Source organism: Diabrotica virgifera, chromosome 6 (genome assembly GCF_917563875.1).
Source record: "Diabrotica virgifera virgifera chromosome 6, PGI_DIABVI_V3a".
NCBI lineage: Eukaryota > Metazoa > Arthropoda > Insecta > Coleoptera > Chrysomelidae > Diabrotica > Diabrotica virgifera.
Genome location: NC_065448.1, coordinates 84,857,375 through 84,882,071, shown reverse-complemented (window position 1 = coordinate 84,882,071; position 24,697 = coordinate 84,857,375). Strand labels below are relative to the sequence as shown.

General features: G+C 35.8%; 1 protein-coding gene across 1 annotated transcript in view; it reads left to right on the top strand.

Moving 5' to 3' along the window:
* The first annotated feature begins 5,664 nt into the window (after positions 1-5,664).
* The window catches only part of LOC126886551 (zinc finger protein 227-like), a 71,125-nt gene continuing 52,092 nt past the window's right edge, over positions 5,665-24,697 (top strand). The window contains exon 1 of the mRNA XM_050653506.1: positions 5,665-6,153. Coding sequence (XP_050509463.1) covers positions 5,922-6,153 — 232 coding nt within the window. The 5' untranslated portion in view covers positions 5,665-5,921. The remainder of the gene's footprint in view (positions 6,154-24,697) is intronic.

Sequence of the window (24,697 nt, the reverse complement as noted above, 5' to 3'; positions counted from 1 at the left end):
TGGACCTCTGAGGTAAACTACACTATGTCATTTTGAGCAACTCTGTTGCAACAAAGTTTAGAGCACTTAGAATGTTAATAAAGATCTGATATATCCCATAATTGGTTGAAAGTCAATATGACCATATTTTAATGATAATACATTACCAATTTATATAATCCAACTAATAAAATAAGTGGATTAAAGGAACTTGTTTAAAATAACACCATGTCAACATAGTGTAGTTTACCTCCGAGGTGCAGAATTGAAAATTCCAGTATTTGGCATTTCAATTCAAGTGTTTGGGAGTGACAATAATTAATAAATATAGAAGAAGGAAGAAGAAATATAAAACATACTTCTAAAAGGAAGCATAGCTGAGGAATATCAGAGATTGCACTAACCTCAGCGTTGAACAGATATTTCATATTGCAAAAGATAGAGAACTGTTTAAAGAAGTGATTGCCAACCTTCGTTAGAAGACAGCACAATAAGAAGAAAAGGAAGCAGAACAATGGTATAAGATTGAAGTCAAAAATGTATGTAGGGCAGCTATAATTCAAATATGTAGGTATATGAAACAGGCATTTGACCAGTGGCTTCGTATGATTGTGACAATTGGACAATAAATAAGAAAGATGAAATGAAAGTAGACATCTAGAAAAGAAGAGTATTGTAAGAAATTTTTAGTGGATTTAGGCACCAGAGTTTTATTTGCTCAGTAAGAAATAAAGGAGATTTCCCAGTGTTTTCTCTATGTACATACTTTGAATAATATTTCATTAGTACCCATTACTCCCCACCAAGAATAAAGTAATATCACAGTATTTTGTTATACTGGGGTAATATTCACAAATATATACTTTTGTGCTGTTATTTGGGTAAGATTGTTAATATTTTATATCAATATTGTTTTTGGTGCTTGGTACAAAATCCTTCTAATAATTTAAATTTATCTGACTCATTCATATTGACAAGGGACGATTTTATTGAAAGATAGTTCATTCGATTACATAAAATCAAATTTAACTTAAGAATATCCATCAGAAAAATCATAGCATGTGATTTGTCTTTAAAAATTTAAACATCAAATAAATTTAATTTCAAACTTAAATTGTGACTTATTCCCACGGAAATTGTAAATTGCATTTTATATTATGTTCCAATGTCATGGTTTGTTCGTTAGTTCTTTGTTTTGTAGTGTTAAGTCTGATGAAGTATATAAACAGAAGAAAGCTGACACCATTATAGGTTTGTTCTAGCAAACAGTCAAACTAGTCAGAAACCACCAGCAAACAGTTGGCCAGTGAGAAAACATAATAGTCACCAGTGCTATCCCCTCTACTCACGCTGGTCCACTATTCGCTGATGGTTTCAAACCGTTTGAAACTGATGCTAGAACAAACCTAATAAAACGGTAGGTACATACTTTGAAGCACCAAAGTTTTTCCTTCCTTTCAGTGAGAAATAAAGGGTATCTCCTAGTGTTTTCTCTATGTTCTTTGAATATTTGATTAGTACCCATTACTCCCCAACAAAAATAAAGTAATATCACACTATTTTGTCATTTTTAGTGGGGTAATATCAATATCCACAAATAGCATTGACATTTGGAATTTAATAGCCACTTTACACCATGCAACTAATTGCGCAATTAATTGCACAATTTCTTGCAGCAATAGAAATTGCATCGTGTCATACGCGAATTGCACATAAAAGCTGCAACTTCTTGCAGCAATTTCTTGCTGCAAGAAGTTGCAGCTAGATAGAACATGTCCTATTTTTCATGCAATTTTTTCTGCAATTTGGGTATATTTTTAGTAACTTTTAAGGCTACACTGTTTGTTTTGACATTCTGTTATCCTAAATTTCAAACTAAACAATTTTTGACAAAACTAGAGGAACTTTTTACCAATTTCACGCTTCACAGATAACATTATTCTGGGGGATCACTTTAATTATGCAACATAGGGATTAAAGAAACTATATTCTATTTTTATTTCTTTTGTATTTAACAACTTGTTTCCTTTTGTAAATGAATAATGTATTATAGGTATACTTGCATTAGGTATTAATTGATTTTGTTATACATAATACATATTATACTTTTCTCAAATTATAATCTAACATTTTCAATCTAATATATCTGATAACTCTACTCAAAAAATTACATTTTTAATTTATAAAAACAACATAACCCAAAATTTATGGTATGTCAAAGTTTCTGTCCATTTCATGTCAGTTTATGCAATTACTTGCACTGTGTAATCACTTTATTGCAGAAAGCTAGTTGCAACTTATTGCAGAAGTTCTTGCTGCAAGAACTTGTGCAATAAATTTCGCAATTACTTGCATCGTGTAAAGTGGCTATAAAACAGATTCATGTTTTCAATATCATACATTTATCTTGAATACCTACATTAACTCCAAAATAAAAATAGATACATAGGTATATTTATATTAACATAAGTATAAACAGAACATTATTTACATGTAGGTTAGGGCTTTTATTTACATAAAACCATTGTTTTAAAGATCCAAATTTACAATGCAATCATTTATCACAAACACAAATAATAATGAAAACTATTTAATAGCCACTTTACACGATGCAAGTAATTGCGCAATTAATTGCACAATTTCTTGCGCAAGAACTTGTGCAATAAGTTGCAACTAACTTTCTGCAATAAAGTGATTACACGGTGCAAACGACATGAAATAGACAGAAACTTTGACAAAATAGCATAAATTTTAGGTTATGTTTGTTTTTACAAATTAAATGTAATTTTTTGAGTAGAATTATCAGATATTAGATGATGTTAGATTATAATTTGAGAAAATTATAATATTATGTATTAAGTATAACAAAATCAATTAATACCTAATCCAAGTATGTAATACATATTATTCATTTACAAAAGGAAACAAGTTGTAAGAAATAAAATAGTTTTTTTTAATCCCTATGTTGCATAATTAAAGTTATTCACCTGAATAATATTATCTGTGAAGCGTGAAATTGGTAAAAAGTTCCTCTAGTTTTGTTAATAAATTGTTTGGTTTGAAATTTAAGATGACAGAAGTTCAATGTCATCAAAATCTTTTATTTGTTGACAGCAGAAAAGTAAAAACAAACACTGTAGCCTTAAAAGTTACTAAAAATATAACCAAATTGCAGAAAAAAATGCATGAAAAATAGGACATGTTCTATTTAGCTGCAACTTATTCTTGCAGCAAGGAGTTGCAGCTTTTCTGTGCAATTCGCGTATGACACGATGCAATTTCTATTGCTGCAAGAAATTGTGCAATTAGTTGCATGGTGTAAAGTGGCTATAAGAGATTACCGATATACCGATTACCAATAACCTCTGAAATAATAGCACATTATTGAATTAGAAAAAATAAAAATGTTATCTTCCCACCCATATAATAAATTTTCTTTAACTTAAGCATTTAAATAATTTATTTTCAAAAAACAAATTATGTAAATAAAAATATTGCAAAGTCAAAGATAATTGACATGACAGATTCTGCATTTTATTTGGTGTCCTATGTCAATTTCAATGCTTGAGCACAACCTTACCCGAGAAAACCCGAAGTATCGTTTATGAAACAGAATGAAAACTTGAGTACGAGGCCACGGTACACAGAGAACCGGTATGTTCGCACGCATGGAAGGCGAACGCGTGACGTCATATGGGAACCTTAATTTTCATCCGGCAATGCTAAATGAAGCGGTAATATTGTTTGAATTTTAAAATTATGTACCTATCATTGCTTTTTAAATAAGAAATTGTATTGTATATTCTTTTTACTGTCATTTTCCAATGTGCATTTAATTTAAACATGAATTTCCGTTGAAAAATAAAGATTTTAGGTATCGGTTGTCCAATATACATTCACCATAGTAAAACATTAAAAAAATAAAACAGAAATAATATAAACATTTACTTTACTACTAGGTCTGTAAAAATGTTTCACATAAAATTGTTACTACTTACTGTTATTCTAGATTGTTGAAAAATATTTGACTAAAAATAAAAACTTAACCACAAATCAATTAAGAAATTTGAAGTTTTAGATGAATAGAACCAATTACTTGATGACTTTCAAATTTTATTTACAAAATAGAAAAATGTTGATTTTAAGTTAAACCAGGTTAGCAATCTAAAAATTTCAAGAGCGAACATTTTATTAGACTGTAAATATACATACATATACAGAGTGGGCCAAAGAAAACAGTCCACCTCGATATTTGGCAGTATTTATTAGATTTTAAGGAAATGACGAAACAGGTCGATTTTTGATCTAAGTGGGACACATTTTTACGGTACATACATTTGTCATTTGTCAACCCCCTCCCTTCCACTCCCCCACCCCTATTTTTAAATAGGGAATAGGGGTCGTGTGCTAGCCCATTTAAAATGTTACTCGATTCTCTATTCAGTAATATAAACATAATTATGTATACAGGGTGTTCAAGAAAAAAATATTTTAATTAAATTAATTGACACAAAAAGAAGAATGTATGTAATTTATTTAATTCAAAATACATTCTACTGCTGTCACAAAACAGAAAAAAATATTTTTTGATAAATAAACATTGCTCTTCGCTTAATTTCAATATTAAAGCTGCCACCCATCTGCCTCTTGGTAGGTTGAATATTGAATATAAGCGAAAAACAATATTCATTTATCAAATAAACATTTTTCTCTGTTTTCTGTCAGTAGTAGAATGTATTTTGATTTAAATAAATTGCATACATTCTTCTTTTTGTGTCGACTAATTTAATTCAAAATAATTTTTCTTGGACACCCTGTATAAATAGTTATGTCAATGTTAATATTACTGAATAAAGAATTTAATAACATTTCAAATGAGGTAGCATACGACCCGTATTCCCTATTTAAAAGTAGGGGGTGGGCGAAATGGAAGGGAGGGGGTTGACAAATGACAGATGTATGTACCGTAAAAATGTATGCCCCGCCCCTTAGATTAAAAATCGGCCTGTTTCTTCATTTCCTTAAAATCTAATAAATACTGCCAAATATCGAGGTGGACTGTTTTCTTTGACCCACTCTGTATATGTATGTATAAAATGTTCGCACTTTAAATTTTTAGATTCCTTACCTGGTTTAACTTTAATGTATTATGTATATACATGTTATGTAACATTATGTATATGTATTATTAAAAAAACAAATTTGCGGGAAAAGTTTTATTAATAATATTAGAATTAGTATCTATAAATAAAATTTTTTTAAATTATAAAATTTAGATATCTTTTTGTCAAGTGATCTCTGGCAGTTTTTAAAACTTTTTTCTGTTAATATCCCTCATTCTAATATATGTTCGTGTTCTGCACATGCATAATATCACCTCAAATGGCATTATAGTCTCGGTTTTAATAAATTACTATAAAACTAATATTATAATAGTTTTAAAAATACACGGTTATGCTAATAAACAACAATTTGTAACTAAAATAATATAGAATTACTTCAATCGTTAACAGCTTTATATTTTAAAACCGGCTCAATCTATTCACTTTCAACGCCACCACATTTACGAAATAATGCATCCAAACAATAAGCAAATATCTGTTAGGTTCCCACGTGACGTGCTGCGCGGCCGAAATCAAATTTAGCGACGACAATCGGCATACCGGTTCTCTGTGTATCGTGTACGAGGCTACCGTAAGTTCGACTTGGCTGAGCACGACCTCAAGTACGGGTTGAGTACCGACTATGAATACGGGGCTTAATCTCTCCCTGCTCCTGCTCAGATTGCTCAGTCTTGCTTGCTGCTGTCAGGTGTCAGGTCAGCTGTCGTCAAGTGAAATTTGTCTTTTATCAACTTCTATTTATAATTTACATTTTTTAATTAAGAAATTAGTTTATTGAGTGTAAAATTATTATTGAAATATAAAACCTGCTTTAATCAAATGGAAGTAAAACGAGAATTTAGTGGTGCCACCTGTAAAGTAGAAATATATTCTAATAAAGTAGATGATCCTATTTTAGATAGCTTTAAAAATGAAATTAAAGAGGAGCCAAATATAGGAAGTACACATGATACACTTGATAATTTAGACATAAAAGAGTTTTCCCTAAACACTGAATTAGAAGATGACAATCAGCTTACACCTTTTGAAGAAATTCCAAGGAATAAAGAAGGTAAAACAAAAATTCATATTATAGTTAACTATTAAGTACTTCATCATAGGGCCGGCGTAGCTCAGGCGGTAGTATGCTTGACTCGAGTGCTGGTAGGCCGGGGTTTAAATTCTAGCGCCGGCAAGAACAACTGGACATTTTTAAAATGTCTATAGGCCCCAGGTCGACTAAGCCTGAATAAAATGAGTACCTTGGGTAAAACCAGTGGTAATAATAGGCAGTTGAAGCGTAGCACTGGCCCTGTTATCTTCCTTGTATACTGTAGGCCCTAGCTATAGCAGACTGCCCTGCTATAATCCCAAAGCCGTGTCAGTGGTATAAAACGGGAGAATATTATTATTAAGTACTTCATCCAATCTTACATTTAGAACTATTTAAATCCAAACATATAGGACAATAACAGAAAATTATAAAGGATGTATTATAGTTAAATACACTAAGCATCAAAATTAACGCACCATCTTAAAAATGGTACATTTTTTATGTCTCTTATTTCCTAAACCTGTTGTCCGATTTGAGTGATTTTTTTTAGTATATTATAGCTTTATTCTTCAAGAATATCGGTGTAATATTATAATTGCTAAAGAGGTAAGTGTCATTGTATACCGGGTGTAACAACAATAGTGTGTTTTCTCCTCAAAGTTTGGAACAGTCTGTGGAATATTCTAGCGTATATAAAATATTGAAATTAAAACTCGACTGTAGCCTTATGCTTTCTTAACATTTTGCTTTTTGATTCATTCGCTTATGTGGGATAATAAGAAAGTTAGGTACTTTAACAACAAGCAATGTTATTATCAATACAGGGTGTTTCTAAATAAATGCGACAAACTTTAAGGGGTAATTCTGAATGAAAAAATAATGACCGTTTGTTTTATAAACATATGTCTGCAAATGCTCCGTTTCTGAGATACGGGATGTTGAATTTTTTCTATCAAACTGACGATTTATTTATTGCTTTAAAACTGTTTGAGATATGCAAATGAAATTTGGTAGTTTTTAAGAGGTAGTTATTGCACATTTTTTGATATACAATTACTTAAGAGATTTATGTTCACCGTTATCGTGTATACAGGTATAAACATTTTAGATACATCCCGTATGCACGCCAATGGTGAATATAAAATTCTTAATTGTATGTCAAAAAATACGCAATAACTACCTCTCAAAACCTACCAAATTTCATTTGCATATTTCAACCGGTTTTAGAGCAATAAATAAATCGTCAGTTGTAAGAAAAAATTCAACATCCGAAGCATTTGTGGACATATGTTTATAAAGCACACTCTCATTATTTTTTTATGCAGAATTACCCCTAAAGTTTGTCGCACTTATTTAGAAACACCCTGTATTGATAAATAACGTGGCTAGTTGTTAAAGTACCTAACTTTTTTATTATCCCAAATAAGCGAATGAAGTAAAAAGCGTAATGTTAAGAAAGTCGTAGGCTACAGTTGAGGTTTAATTTCAATATCTTATATACACTAAAATATTCCACAGAGTGTTCCAAACTTTGAGGAAGAAACACACTATCATTTTTACACCCGGTATACAATGACACTTACCTATTTAGTAATAATATTATTACATCGATATTCTTGAAGAATAAAGCTATAATATACTAAAAAAATCACTCAAATCGGACAACAGGATTAGGAAATATGAGACATCAAAAATGTCCCATTTTTAAGGTGGTGCGTTAATTTTGATGCTTGGTGTATTTTGTTATCATAAGAACTATGAACCATCAATATAAAGACTATATACAGCGTGTCTGCATAACTTGGAACCATATGGGAAACTTTTTTAATATCAATTTTACGAAAAAAAGTTATTCTTCATAAAGTGCTCTGCATAGTCTAAAACCTAAGATGCAATCATCAGATATCAAATTTTATCAATAATATACAAGGTATGTCCAAAAATATGAATTTCGCTCAAGAGTAAAGTGCCTTTATATTTCACAATATCAAACATTGTTATTACGAAAAGTTGTTTGTCATTAAAAATTATGTTATGATATGCATTTACACTCTTCTAATTGAAAAATAAAATTTTGAAAATTTTCCTCAAATTACGGATTTTTATTTAAGATAACTCTGTTATTATTAATTTTGCGAAAAAAAGTTATTCTGTATAAAAATATCTGAATAGTCAATAAACTAAGATGCAATCATAAGATATCAATTTCTTTCAATTTTATACGAGGTATGTCAAAAAATATTAATTTCGCTCAAGAGTAAAATACCTTTGACTATACTATTGAAACATAGTTTTTAATTCTGAACAACTTTTTATAATAAATTTCAATATTGTGAAAAATAAAGGTACTTTACTCTTCAGCGAAATTCATATTTTTGACATACCTCGTATAAAATTGACAAAATTTAATATCTTATAATTTTTTCTTAGTTGTCAGACTATGCAGAACGTTTTAGAAAGAATAACTTTTTTTCGTAAAATTAATAACGGAGCTAATATCATAAATAAAAATGATGTGTGTCCGTGATTTGAAGAAAATTTTCAATTAGAAGATTGTAAATGCAGATTATAACATAATTTTTAATTACAAACAACTTTTCTCAATGACAATTTTCGATATTGTGAAGAATAAAGGCACTTTACTCTTGAGCGAAATTCATATTTTTTGACACACCTCGTATACTGTTGATAAAATTTGATACCTGATGATTGCGTCTTAGGTTTTAGACTATGCAGAGCACTTTATAAAGAATAACTTTTTTTAGTAAAATTGACATTAAAAGAGTTTCCCATATGGTTCCAAGTTACGCATACACACTGTATATATATATTTTCAAAAAACCTTTTTACCACATAGTGGTGTAAGGCGACAATACATTACATTATAATACAATAAAAAAACAACTTGATATTAAATTTAACTAATAACTGTTATACATTTATATTATGAACACATTTGACCCATTCCTTCTAATTTCTAGCCAGCATCCTCGCTTCTCTTCTCTTATTTGAGTGTTCCGTAGTCTATCTCTTTTGGTAACTCCTCGAACTCGTCTAAGGTATTTCATTTCTACTGCCTGTATTATACTCTTTTGTCGTTTTGTTAGTACCCATGACTCGCAACCATAGGTTAATACAGGTCTATATATTGACTTGAACACATTAATTTTTGTTTTTCGTGTTATTTCTTTTTTATTTATGAATTTATTGCTCACTGCATGGTATAGGTTCATTGTTTTTTGAATTCTACTATTAATTTCTGTTTACTGTCTTCCGCAAACAATGTAATAAATGTAAAAAGCATGAGAGGAGCGGACTGTAACTCTGACCACTACTTGGTGAGAGCAGAATACAAAATCGAGCATAACATAAAGAAAAACAATAAAACAAAACAAGAAATTGGAAAACAATTCAACATAGGACTATTAAAAGATAATAACACACAGAAGAAGTATGAACAGGAAATAACCAACAGACTAATCAGGGAACAAGAAACGTCAAACCCAGACAAACAATGGGAAAATATAAAAGAAGCAGTGTTAAACACAAGTAAAGTAATCCTAGCGAAAACCAAAAGAAAACAAAACAACAGATTGGTATGATTAAGAATGTCAAGAAGTAGCAGAAGCAATAAGAAAGGTAAGACTCAAAAATCTCACAAATGAGGAAGATAGCAATAGAGAAGAATACAGAGAATTGAAAAAAATCATGAAAAGAAAATTTAGAAGCAAAAAGAGAAAATACAACAAGAACAAACTGAAAGAAATAGAAGAAAAATTTCAAAAAAAAAAGAAATAAGATCATTCTACCAGGAAGCAAAAAAACTGGAAAGAGGATATCAGAAAAACAACCCATATATGAGAGATGATAAAGGGATGTTGCTAAATGAGCCAGAAAAAATAATGGGAAACTGGCAAAACTATTTCACAGAACTGCTAAATAAGAGCGAAGTACAAAAGGAAACAAACCATGAAATTGAAGATGATCAGATAGCAATAGAAATACCCACAGAACAAGAAATAGAACACGAATTAAAGAGCTTGAAAAATAACAAAAGCCCAGGAATAACAAAAATATCGGCCGAAATGATAAAATCAGGAGGGAAAAGACTACAGAAAGAGATATATGACCTGATAAAAAGAATATGGGAAGTAGAAAAAATGCCAGAAGAGTTTACCATAGCAAAGATATGACCTATATATAAAAAAGGTGATAGAATGCTTTGCGAAAACTACAGAGGCATCGCACTACTAGAAATAGTTTACAAAATCTTGGCACAAAGTATAAGAAAAAGGCTAAGTCAGTATTCGGAAAAACTACTGGGAGGATACCAGGCAGGTTTTAGAAACAACAGATCAACGACTGACCAAATATTTGCCTTACCTGTTACGAACATAAAATAGTACTATATGCTTTGTTCATCGACTTTAAGCAGGCCTACGACACAGTAAACAGGCGGCAGATGTACGAACTGTTGAAAGAATCGGGGATACCAAGTAAAATTGCCAGGATGGTAAAGGTGACGATGGAAAACACAACAAACGAAATAGCTTGGAAAGGGTATACATCCAAAAAGTTTGAAACCAAGGAAGGATTACGACAAGGAGACCCACTATCAACAACTGCATTCAATCTAACATTGGAAGGAATAATCAGGAAAAGCAGAATAAACATGCAAGAAACGATATTTAAAAACGGCCACCAATGCATAGCATTTGCAGATGATCTGACGCTATTAGCAACAAGCAAAAAAGAACTACAAAAGTTAATGAAAAACATAATAACAGAAGCCAAAAAAATCGTACTTAAAATAAATGAAGAAAATACAAAGTATATGATAATGGAGAGATCCAAAAAGAAAAAGAGAATAACATCATAGTACGAATAGGTGGAGAAAAAACATACTCGTTCAAAAGAGCCAAAGAAATTATTTACCTGGGAGCCAAAATAGATGAAAATGGTCATAAAGAAGGGGAGATAAAGGCAAGAATAGCAAAAGGAAATAAAAAATATGGAGAATTACGCACACTATTGAAATCCAAATACGTATCAAGAAAAACAAAAATAAGAATTTATAAGACTGTTATCAGACCTACAGTTACCTAGGCATGCGAAACATGGGTGCTCAAAAAGTCAGAAACAGACCTTTTAGAAAGATGGGAGAGAAAAATGCAAAGAGCAATATATGGAGGTGTGAAAATAGAAGGTCAGTGGAGAAGAAGAACCAATAAAGAATTGGAAGAACTATATCAAGAGCCAACGATCACGACGACGATCAAAGCACAGAGAATACGATATTTGGGGCACATCGAGAGAATGGGAAGTAAACGAATGCCAAAAATGGTACTCTCACGAAGACCAATACAAAAGAGGAGGAAAGGCAGACCAAGGAAAAGATGGAAGGACAGTGTGTACGAAGACTTAAAGAAAAGTAACATTGAGAGATGAAAAGAACTAGCATTGGACAGAAGGAGGTGGAGGGAGGTGGTGAAGGAGTGTATAAAATATTTAAGTGTAATTAAATAAAATTTATAAGTTATGTAAGTTATATTAAGTTACCTATTTATTTTTTATGTAATCAGAAATGTAAACATTTTAGCCCTAGGCCTACAAGGCCTGTTGCGCTTAATAAATAAATACTGTCTTCCGTTGTATTCTAATTCTACTCCTAAGTATTGGAATGTTCGTGCTTGTTCTATATTTACTTCTTCTATTTTTATGTTTATCTTTTCTTCTTCTTCCTTTTCCTCCATGACCATAACTTTTGTTTTATTTTTATTAATCGTTATTCCATATTTTTTTAGTGTTTCATTCCATATTTCTATATTTCTTTGTAGTTGTTTCTCATTTTCGGCCAATATGACGACGTCATCGGCGAATGCTCATTCTGAAATGTCTACTCTTCTTAAATTTCTATAACCCACATGCATTTTTTTCACTTTTACTTTACATTCTTTAATTATCTCATCCGTGTAAATTATAAACAGTGTTGGACTTAATCCTCCTCTTTGTCTTAGTCCCTCGTTCGTAGTACCTAAATGATTTTGATGTTCTGTTTTGGCTGATGATATAATTCACATTGTTGTTGTAAATGTTCTTAATTACCCTTATCATTTTGTTACTTATACCTCTCTTCTCTAATATTTCCAATAATTTTTGCCTTGGTACGGTGTCAAAAGCCTTTTCAAGATTTATGTAAGCCATATACATTTTTTGGGTGCTTCTGCCTTTTCTGAAACTGCTTTGTGATTCCTCGAGTTTGCTGTGCTGTCAATTTTTCCGAGTATTCTTTTGTTCACTATTTTTTCGTATATTTTCATGGCAGTGCTTAACAGTGTTATTCTTCTGTAATTGTTGCAATCTGTTCTATCGCCCTTTTTATAAATCGGCACTACTGTGCCTTCTGCCAGTCCATCGGTATCTGTTCTTCTCTCCAAACTGCATTAAATATTTTTAATAATAGCTCTGTTGCATTTTGTCCCATTTTTTTTTATCGTTTCACTGGGTATTCTGTCATAGCCTGGTGCTTTTCCGTTTTTCATTTCTGCAGAAGCTTCTTGCAGTTCATTTATGGTTATAGGATCTACATTGTTTTAAAGTACAAGCCTGGGTTGACATAATATCTAATTAATACAACAGTAATTTGGAATTACTATCCATTTATTAAACGTAGGTACATATTACGTTAATATAACTAATTACATGTAAACAACCATTCATGAGGACGACATGCTCGTATGAAAGTAGTTCGCGCATGCTTGTAAGTAATTCTTCGTTGCGCGCGCCCGACGCAGTTGATAGTCCGAGAGCTGGATACATTACACTCCTCCCTCCTAGATGAATTTACTTATCATAGTCCTCCAAATACTTTGGAGGTTTTCTTATTCGAGCGGGTGGCTTCTTGACTTCAGAGACCTGCTCTCCAAGTTCTGATTCTGGATCTACCAAATCGTTAGGATGCGGGAAAAGCTGTTGCGGAGTTTCGCGTATTCCCGTTTCCATCGAGGTTGACGGTGTAACTTCGTCTGTGATTTTCTGGTCACATACACGAGTTCTTATTTGGTCAGAAGACGACGTAAAATTTTACCATCAGGTGTTTGAACTTTGTAGCTTAATGGCCCGGTGGTTTCAATTATTTTGGAAGGAAGCCATTTTTGACAAGGAGTAAATGACCTTGCAAATACAGTCTCGTTTTCGTGAAAAACTCTGGGCCCTGCTTCCTTAGGATATTTGATCTCTTGTTTGGATAGCATCTCTTTCCTAAAATCAGGCTGTAGACGATCAAAAAGTGAGCCTAACTTCCGCCCCATTAATATTTCGGATGGGCATCTCCCTGTCGCACAATGGGGTGTAATGTGCTGAGTAAGGAGATATCTGTGCAATGCTACTTGTATGTTGGTTTGTTCATTGCTATCTGTCATTTTCTTAAGTGCATTTTTTACATTTTGTACCATGCGCTCCGCTTGCCCATTACTACTTGGATGGTACGGTGCAACCAATGCTTGTCTAATAAGGTTTTTCTTTAAAAAATCTTGGAACTCAGCCGACGTAAAACTAGTTCCGTTATCCGATACGACAACATCTGGGATGCCATGAGTGGCAAATAAACCGCGTAAAATGTCTATAGTCACAGCACTAGAGGTATTTGGAACGATTTTTACCTCCAACCACTTTGAATATGAGTCTATGATTATCAGAAACATTTTCCCTTTAAATGGACCGGCAAAATCGAGGTGTATCCTTGTCCATGGAGCTCTGGCCCACTCCCACGGATGGATTGGAGCCTTTTTTGGCATATTTCTAGACTCCTGGTACTCGCTGCATGTACTTACTAGGTGTTCAATTTGCTTGTCGAGATTTGGCCACCAAACATATGAGCGTGCCAGTGACTTCATTTTTACGATTCCAGGGTGTGCTGAGTGTAGCAAGTTCAGTATTGTTTTCCTCCCTCCAAGTGGAACTATTACCCTCGTACCCCATAACAGGCAGTCTTGATAACAGCTAATTTCATGTTTACGTTGTAGATAAGGAGTATATTCGTCTGAAAATTTAATTTTCTCCTCAGGCCAGCCTTTCAATGCCCACTGCAAAACTTTAGATAACACTGGGTCTTTCTTAGTTTCATTAGCGATGTCTTTGGCACAGATTAGTTTTTCTGGGATGTTCTCGAGCATCAAAACGTCATCTGAGTTTGGCGGTTCTGGCGCATTTACCTTTTGTGGCAACCTGCTAAGAGCATCTGCATTCTGAATTTTTGCACCAGGTATGTAGCATAATTCGTAATCATACGCAGATAGCATAAGGGCCCATCTAAGCATTCTGGGTGACAGTATCTCTGGGACACCTTTTTTTGGATTAAAAATACCCAGCAATGGTTTATGGTCCGTTTTTATGCTTATTCTCCTGCCATATACATATTCATGGAATTTTTTAACGCCCGATATTATGGCCAGTGCTTCTTTGTCGATTTGGGCGAAGTTTCGTTCCGCAGATGATAGAGTACGACTATGGTACGCCACTGGATATTCGCGTCCCTCATCATCGCGCTGGCTAAGCACACAACCTACCCCGTAAGGGCTAGCATCACACGTCAAAAATAAATCCTTCCGTTCACTGTAATGTCCCAACACCGGTTCTTTTGCCAAAATGTCTTTTAATAATTCAAAAGCTTTTTGTTCTTTGAAACGCCACTGCCAAGGAACGTCCTTTCGGAGCAGTGCATGTAACGGATTTGCAATAGTTGCCTTGTCTTTTAGGAAAGCATGATAAAAATTTAAAAGTCCAAGAAAAGCTTGTAATTCGGTTTTATTAGTCGGAGCAGGCGCATTGGTGATGGCCGCGATTTTGTCTTTAGTGGGACGTAAACGGTCTTCACTAATTTGAAACCCGAGAAACTCTATTGTCTTTGTTCGAAAAACACACTTTTCCTTACGTAAATGCAGCAGCAGTCTTCCTGGAAACGCGATAATACTGCGCGCACTTTTGAGTCTAAATCTATTTCTGAGGTACCTACTATTAAAATGTCATCGTAATACGGTAGTACACCCGAAATACCAGTTAATCTAGTGTCTATGAATTTTTGAAAAATTTGTGGAGCCACGGATATACCGAACTGTAAACGATTGCATTTAAAAGCTCCCTTATGCGTAATAATTGTCTGTGCCTCCGCAGCTTCGCGGTTGACACTTAACTGCAGATAAGCTTGCGCCATGTCCAGTTTTGCAAACACTTTACCGCCCGCGTGAGTGGATAAAATGTTCTGTACCGCTGGCACTGAATAAGGTTCTGGATTTAGCGCTAAGTTCAATGTAGATTTGTAATCGCCGCAGATCCGAACCTCTCCGTTTTCTTTGCAAACGGTCACAATTGGGGTGCACCATTTTGGGTGTGTAATCGGCTCTAAAACACCCTGCGCTATAAGCCTGTCCAATTCAGCTTCAATCTTGTCTTTTAGTGCAAAGGGAACCTTACGTGCTTTTAGCATAATTGGCCTTACATTTTTGTCTAACGAAAAACTTACTGGAGGACCCCGGTAAGATCCCAAATCCGTGTTAAATACATCTGGGTATTCTTCTGGATAATTAATAATGGAATAAATCTGACTTACCCCTGCTATGGTTAATCCTAACCTCTCAAACCAGTTTCTACCCAGAAGACTGGCGCGGTTTCCTTCCGTGACTATAAGGGGAAGCTTGGCTGATCGTTGACCCCTTTTCACATCCACTAGACACTCACCCAGTATGGATATCACTGTATTTTGATAATCGCGTAGAATAACACTGGATTGATTTAATTTAGGTCGATTTTCACTAAATATTTTATGGTAGGTCGATTTGCTAATCACTGAGAAACTTGCGCCCGAATCAACCTCCATTTTCACATTTTTGTCATTGAGTAGCACGTCTACTAAATATTTACCGGTAATGCTATCAGACGTCACGTTAAATAACGAAAAATTATAGTCGCTACTTTGATAACAAACACTTTGAGTATTTGATGTCGATTCCTCGGTAGTCTGATGCACTTTGCGTCTTTGATTTTGGTCTTTCTTCTTACCAAAACAAGCTATTTCAATGTGTCCAATTTTCTTGCAAAATGTACAGGTTGATTTAATGTGTTCACAATGTTCAGGAGAATGTTCCTTTTCGCACCGAAAACACTTTTTCCGTTCGCGATCAGCTGATTTTTGTTTTGATTGTCCTGGCTGATTTCTACGAAAACTTACTGCGTTCACCTCTGTGTTCAACTCACTCTCCCGTAACACCTGCAAACTTTGAACAGCCACTTCGTGTGCCAGGCACATGTCTTGCGCGTCTTTAAGTTTTAACTTTTCTGTGGCGAGCAACTTTTGCTGTAAGGTCTCATCAAGAATCCCACAGACTAATCTATCTCGTAGCATTGTGTCCAGGGCAGTTCCGAAACCACATGGCTCTGCCAATTTTCGCAATTCTTTTAGATACACAGAAATTGTTTCACCAGTTTGCTGATTTCGTCTATAAAACTTGAATCTGCAGACAATTTCAGACGTTTTTGGCGCAAAATGTTTTTTCAACTCTGCAGTGATCTCTTCGTAGCTCGAATCACTAACTTTTGCTGGTGCAACCAATGACCTTATAATTTCATAAGTATTTGCCCCCACACAGACTCAGAAATGTGGCTCTTTGCTTCTCTGGATCGGTAATATTATTGGCCGTGAAGAAAAAATCCATACGTTCGACGTAGGAGTCCCAATTTTTTGGCTCATTAGTATTGAAACTTTCTATGCTTCCGTAAGCTGCCATGTTTACTAACCTTGTCTTATTATATCTCCGGGATGAACAAAGCACTTAAATTCCACTTATCCTCGCCGCCAGTTTAAAGTACAAGCCTGGGTTGACATAATATCTAATTAATACAACAGTAATTTGGAATTACTACCCATTTATTAATCGTAGGTACATATTACGTTAATATAACTAATTACATGTAAACAACCATTCATGAGGACGACATGCTCGTATGAAAGTAGTTCGCGCATGCTTGTAAGTAATTCTTCGTTGCGCGCGCCCGACGCAGTTGATAGTCCGAGAGCTGGATACATTACAATTGTCTACTTCTATTTTTTGGTTCGCTATTGTTTTCTTCTTGATAGCAGTGAGTTTGTAGCATCTCTTGGAAATATTCTCTCCATCTGTTCATTATTTCATTTTCTTCTGTAAGAATTTCGAAAGTTTTCTTTATGTTTTCTATTTCTTGAATTTTTTCTTTTCTCATTGATTTTAATACTCCATAGAACAGTTTTTGATTCTCTTTACTGTTTGTTTCCATATTTTCTCCAAATTCTGTACATTTGTCCTTTTTTGCCTTTGTAACCAGTTCTTTTACTAGTGTCCTGTGTTTTTTATATTCTTCATAGTTTTCTGGTGTTTTGTTTTGTAAGTATATTTTCCAAGCATGTTTCTTTCTTTTAACTTGTTGTTTTATTTCTTCATTCCACCATGCAGTTTGCTTTCTTTTATTGTTCTTTTTACTTGTTCCACATACTTCTGTCGCTGTATTTAGTATTATCTCTTTGAAGTAGTTCCATAATTGTTCAACGTTTTGACCCTATCTATTTTCTTTAGTATTTTCTAGTTTTTGATTTATGATCATCTGGTACTTCTCAGTATTCTTTGTATTTCTCAACTTATATGACCTAATAGTTTCATATTCTTGCTTCTTTTCTTGAATTTTGTATTTGTTGTTATTATCTGACATATTTTGTTGTATTTTCATTATTACTAAATAGTAGTCACTTCCTATTTCTGGACCCCTTCTAACTTTTGTGTCCATTACGTTTTTCGTGTTATTTTTTTCTACTAACATGTAATCAATTATTATCGATTTTTCTTCTCTACTTTTAACTTCTCTTTTGTAGGTACTTGTGTATATTTTTGTGTTCAAAAAATGTATTAGTTATTACTAAATTGTGCATCATACAGAAATCTAACATTCTTATACCATTGTTGTTTCGTGCTGTTTCCCCATATTTTCCTAATACCTCTTTATATTCCTGGTTATTTGCTCCTACTCTGCTATTAAAGTCTCCTGCTAAATATATATCTCCTTTTGCTTGTTCCGTGACCAATGCTAATTCTTCCCAGCTGTTCCATTTCCATCCTTATTATAAGCCGAGTAGTCTTCATTTGGACCATATACAATTATTATTGTTTTTAGATTCTTGCCTTTATCTTCCATTTGAACCGATAGTATTCTCTCAGCTATTGTTAGTATATTTAGTCCTGTTTCTTCAAACTCCATCTCCAGTTCTTTTTCTTTGCCTTGTATACTTCTAATATTCCAGGTTCCCAGCTTCCATATTTCTTTTCTCTTGTCCATGTTTCTTTCTTCCTCTTTTCTTTTTTGTCCTCTTTCCTGTCGTTTATGATTTATTGTACTTGTATCCTTATCCATTGCCATGTTCGTTACCTTATGTTCCAATCTATCATTTACTCTTAGTTTTTTGTTTGTTCTAATTTTCTTTCGTTGCTGTTCCATTTCCATTCTTCCTTTCCTAGAGTTAGTTTGTTGAACCCAATTCTCACTATATTCCCTTTCATTTTTTCTTCCTTGGCTCTTTGTCTTATATTTTTCTGCATTTCTCTTTCTGTTGCAGTTAGGTCGTGATTAAAATATATGCGTTTTTCTCTAATTTTTTGCAGCTTAAATTTATTTTGCAAGATTTTTTCTTTGTCTTCCGCATTATCAAACTCCAGCTTACATATTCGTCTCCCATTTTTCTCGCTGTGTTTACCTGAACTTGTACTTCTAATTTTTTCGCAAGAAAATTGTTCATGGTATTTTTTAATGTTTTTGAGTCTTCTGTCTGTATTTGGAGGCCGGTTATCACCACATTGTTTTCTTTCTTTTCTTTTTCCATTCTTTCCACATTTTGCGTCAAGCTGCTTACTTCTAGTTTCATCATCTCGTTCTCTTTTTTTATTCTTTCGTATTCTTCTTTTATAAATTGGTGTTCTTGATTTATTTGATTAACTTCATGTCGCATTTCTTTCTGCTCTCTTCTCATTTCTTTGGTATCACTCCTCATTTCTTGCATTTCTTTTCTCATCTCATTCATCAACTCCAATAGTTTGTCGATCTTTTCATGTTTATTACGTTTGACTGGTGTTCTATTTGTCTTCCTACTTATTTCGAAAAGCTCTCTTTCTTTTCCATCATCTTCTCTCCTTCTTTTAGAAATATAATCATCAGTTGAGTCACTGTCCAAGTTAGTGTTAAACATGGTCTATATTAAAATAATTAATAATTTGGTAATATTCAATTCAAGTCTAAAATGTAATAAATTTTACTATGCCTAAGTACGGCTCTGTTCACTTTTACTGTCTGTCAATAAAATTCCAATAATATTCGCGATTTAAGCCAAGTCAGCCATTTCAACAATTCGACAATTCGGAGCTGTCTTTGCCTATTAAAAATTTAATTATATTTTTCACTTTTTCTTGTAGTCTTTTAAACACTTACCCTATTTTATTATTTGGTTGGTATAACACAGTGTTTCCCAAACTTACTAAAGCGCGACCCCTTTTTGTTAAAAAAATTGTTCACGACCCAGTCCAACATTGTTTGATTTGCTTGTCTAGATCATTGCTAAGAAGAAATGCGTTCAATGTGCGTCCCCGTTTAGGATTTTGTCCTCTTCAGGGTTTGTCGTGAATGTATTGTGTGGCAGTAAAAGCAAACAGTCCGAAAAACACACTGGGGCAAGTGTCGTATCCTGGTGTTTTTTGGACCTGGGTTATGCCGGACGGTGGTGTCCAGAAGGCTAAGAAGTCAACAGAGAAGAAAGTTTGATGGATTGTTGTTGGTTCCATAGACATTTATGTGTACTGTCCGTGCTTTGCTCTCGACCAGTCTCCCTAGAAACCATTGTACAACGACAGGCGAACCTGCGTCCCTCGTGGGCGGTCAGGAGGTGGCTTTTGAGCGTAGCGTGGACAGTGAGCGTTCGAGTGGAGAAAATAGTTGCGGCTATTTTCTTGGGACGAACAGGTATAATTGTGCAATGAAGTTGGAAAACCGCAAAAAACCAACTTCTCCCTGTTCGGGGTAGGGAAGAGGATATGTTATAGGTGGGTACGGAAGGCTAACGGAGTAGCCTCAAGGATGTTTTCGTACTCTGCCGGGAGTTCGTCAATGCATGTTTGCATTAGAGCAGACGGTAAATGAATCTTTTTGTGTTTGGGCGTTCGGCAGAGTACGTGGCCGGAAGATGAACAGGAACATTTGAGAGATTCTTGTGTGTCGGAGGGGGGGCCGTTGATTACTTTGATTGTGAAGTTCCTGTTCAGAGAGTTTATTCTCTCGGTGATTTTGGGGATGTTTGAGATGTTATGGATTTCGTTTGAGGGGTATCGCCAGTGCTCATAGTTGCATCTACGCAAGATTCTACGTTCTGCCTCCAACAACCTCTCTTGTTTTGATCTAGCACAAAGAGAGTAGATGCATGATTTGTACTCCATGACGGGTCGAATAAAGGTCTTGTAAGTGTGAATGAGAGTCTTCTTGTGTGTCTTGCCAATTTTTCCCGAGAGAGGGTTGAGAAGTCTGGCCCTGTTCCTTACCCTATCTAAAGTTGCCTTTAGTTCTGCGTCCCAGTTGAGAGTCCTGGTGAACAGTACTCCCAAATAGTTCGCAGTCGGGCTAACAACAAGCCTTTCTCCCAACAGTCTCGGTGGATATTGGTCGTCTTCATTAATTATGATTCTATATGACACAGAAGGGGCGCGAAACACAATTGTTGTTGTTTTGTTCGCGTTCAGCGTGACTCTCCACTTACAACACCATTCGCCGACCCCGTCCAACAGAGCCTGGGCTCTTCTGAAGAGGAGTCTTGGGTTGTATCGAGAGGTTGTTGTGAGCAGAGTCGTGTCGTCTGCATAGAGAAACAGCCGAGTACCTGGGATATTTTGGTTAGTGATGTCGCTGTTGTAGATGATGTACAACAGCGGTGCTAGGACTGAACCCTGGGGAACTCCAGCTTGTGGAGTGAAGGGGGTGGACTTTTGATCGCCTATTTTCACTCTGACAGTTCGGTTGTGGAGGTATGAGTGTACAATTTTGGTAAATTGTAATGGTAGCCCGATGTCCAGAAGTTTCCGAACAAGCCCGTCATGCCAGACCTGATCGAAAGCCTTCTGCACATCCAGGAATGTGGCTATGGCGAATGAACCATCGTTGATGGTTTGAGTAACTTTAGTAGTGAAATCTATTAATGCATGTTTAGTAGATCTACCTGACTGGAATCCGTATTGGAATTTTGGTATGATATTGTGGTTTTCGAGAAAGTCATTGAGCCCCTCTTTTAGGATTAGCTCAAGAACCTTACCCAGAGTGTTGATTAAAGAGATTGGTCTATAGGATTCCACGTCGGTGGGTTTGCCTTTTTTCAAAAGCATGATGGTGGTATTGGCCACTTTCCAAGGAGTAGGAAAGTGGCTGTTTTTGAGACATGCATTGAATATTTTAGTTAGAAGAGGGATGATACTCTCTGGAAGTTTTTTGAGGCACCTTCGGTTGATGCCATCAGGTCCGGGAGCGCTGTTTTTGCCTATTTGGCAAAAGCTCTCCGTTTCCCTGTTTGTGAGGGGGTCCATGATAGGATCATAGACTGGAATGTGGTGGTTGAGAGTAACATTTACTATGTATTCTGTGTTGAATTTAAATAAGCGATCAAAGTTCGGGTTGTCTGGAGTTTGAAAATTGTTTTGAAGCGAATTTCTGAATGCTTCAGCTTTCCCTTCTGGGGAATTGACTATGTGATTGTTGACCAACAGATGGGATGGTTGAGATAGTTTTTGTTTTGTTAGGACTTTGAATTTCTGCCAGAATTTACCTCCGTCTCTGTAGTCCAGTTTTGAGGTAGTATCTTCCCACCGGCGAGCCGTTAGGTCAGATATCTCTCTCTTTATCCTGGCACAGATTCGGTTGTACTCTGTTTTGATTAGTGGATTTCTGTTGGCCTTGTATTGACGTAGAAGACGTCTTTTTTGTTGGATTTTGGCAATGATGTATTGTGGAAGTGCCGGTGATGTATAGGTTATTTGTTTAAGTGGGATTGCGTGCGTGATCGCCTCAGTGATGAGGTTCTCAATTTAGGTTGCACTGGTGTCGATACTATCGTTAGTGTCGAGTTCGCCTAACATAGGGAGATTTTAAGTGATGAAATTTTGGAATTCAGTCTAGTTAGCGTGACGATAGTCTCTTATAGATCTTGGAGGGTTTGGTTGTTTTGGAATTAGTATGTCGGTGTCGACAAGAAGTGGTACGTGGTCTGACGTTATTGAATCGCCCGTGTGGCATCTATCCCCGAACCGATCCAGAATATTACTAGTAACTAGGATGTGGTCGACAATAGAGGCCCCATTGGCGTTCAAAAACGTGTATTCAGTGTTGGTGATTCTTGAGATGGGAAGGTCTAGTAGATAATCCGTGAGGCGGATGCCTTCTGGGTTTGAACGGTGATCACCAAACTGTGTGTGTCTACAATTTAGGTCACCCATCAGCACGGCCTTGCTAAGCGTCGAAAAATACTCAAGCAAGTGCCTGCTGAGTGGCTGACCCGGGAGTTTGTAGTAAGAGACTATCGTGAGGGTTTCGTTATTGGGGATATGCACGTCAATTGCCAGGAAGTCCGCGTCAGGTGGACGAAAATTTTGTGGGAATGTGTGTGTGGTGTGCGGTATTCCGTGTTTCACGAGAATACCATTCCCACGTGAAATCTGAAAGCGGTTTCGATGGATGATCGAATATCCTGCGAAGTGTGGATCGCTTTTCGACAGAGTATCTGTGAGTGCGAGGATCTGGATGTTGTGCTTCGACAGGATATTCTTGATGAGGGGTCTCTTTTTGGAGAGACCCTGACAGTTGACTGTGCCTAGGGTGAAATCCATAAGGGAGGGTGTCTAGTGGTTGGAGCGGAATGTCACCGTGACATTGCTTCAGTACCCGTGGACAACTGTCGAGTGGTCGTAGACTTGGCTAATTAGATTAGCCGTGATTGCTGCGATATGCTCGCGAAGTTCCGGCAACAGGTTCAGCAGCAGAGCAGTCTGGATCGACAGGATGTTCTTTGTTTCCGTTGGGAGTTCAAAAGGAGGGAATGATCTTTCGATCGATAGTGGCTGTATTTCGTGTTGGGCGGAGGGGATAGTGTGTCTTTGTGGACACTCATTGGAATATGCAGGGTGGTCACCACTGCAATTCGGGCATTTGGGTTCCTGCTGTTTTGTGCAGGCGCTGGATTTATGATTGCCGCCGCAGTGGGGGCAGACGAATGCTTTTTGAGGGCATTCGTCAATAGAGTGTCCGTTAATGCAACATTTGCTGCAGTATTTTGGGGTAGGGATAGTAGGATCGGAGCCATGTGGAAGCTCGGCATTATAAATTTCTGCGTCAAGAGTTATGCCTCGGCTCAATGCTGATGTGAACTTCTCTAAGGATTTAGTCACCACCTTGATCACCTTAGAGTCCTTGCCTAGTTTGTAGGACTTGACCCTCCACAGTCTCTCGACTGGGAACTGATGTTCGGTGAGCAATTCGGTGACTTCCTTCTCAGAATAATCCACATCGATACCGGTAATGCAGAGGAGGTAAGTGGGCTCTCTAGAGGAAGTGTTTGGGTTTTTGCTACGGCTGTGAACCGTAACCATAGTTTGGCCAGTTGCTTTGCGGATTGCTTTTTCTATTTCCTCTGCATTTATTGGATTAAAAAGTCGCAGGTGTGCGATGCCATGAGAAAGAACTTTACATGAATGGATCTTATTGGCTAGAAGAGTGGTGGCATTTATTTGCCGAAAGAAGGTGCGTTTATTGCATAGATCTTTTGGAAGATCTTTGATGAGGTACTCGGACAGAGTCGGATCATTGATGGCATTGATGACGTTTTGTTTTTTTTGATTTTTTGGGCGAGGATTAGCTGCGGCATTGGCATATGACATTTGTTTTAGTTGTCTTCTTTGGAAGACGAAGTCGTTAGGTTCTTGTGGATTGTTTGCGCTGATGGATGCTTGTTGTTGCGTGGGTTGTTGTTGCGTGGATTGTTGTTGAGATGGTTGTTGAGAAGATGCTTGAGTGGACGTTTTGGGTATTTTTGGGATAGCACCCTGCTTAACCTGAGTGCTCTGATGCTGAGAACCAGCCTGTGCTGGTTTTATAGGCGGAAAATCGCGTGCATATCGCTGCAGAAACGGGTTAGTGGCGTCTTCCTGCTCCATGCGGACATAGACCTCGCGATACCTATCGCGGACGATTTGCATCTCCGCGTTTAGGCTCTCGAGATCCAGTTCCGCCTGGAGCCGGTTGTAGCCGCTGGGTGGAGGTACAGTGCCCTCCTGTTGCAAGGAGGCAAACTGGTTGGCTGTTGTTGTGGTTCACGACCCCCTACTCATCACCCAAACCAAAATAGCGACAAAAATAGCGTGCCTAATTTACAACTGATGGTTTCTCAAATTTTATTTTACTTTACTGTTTAAATTCAAACTAAATACATTTAAAAAATTCAACAATTATTTTAATAATTGCGATC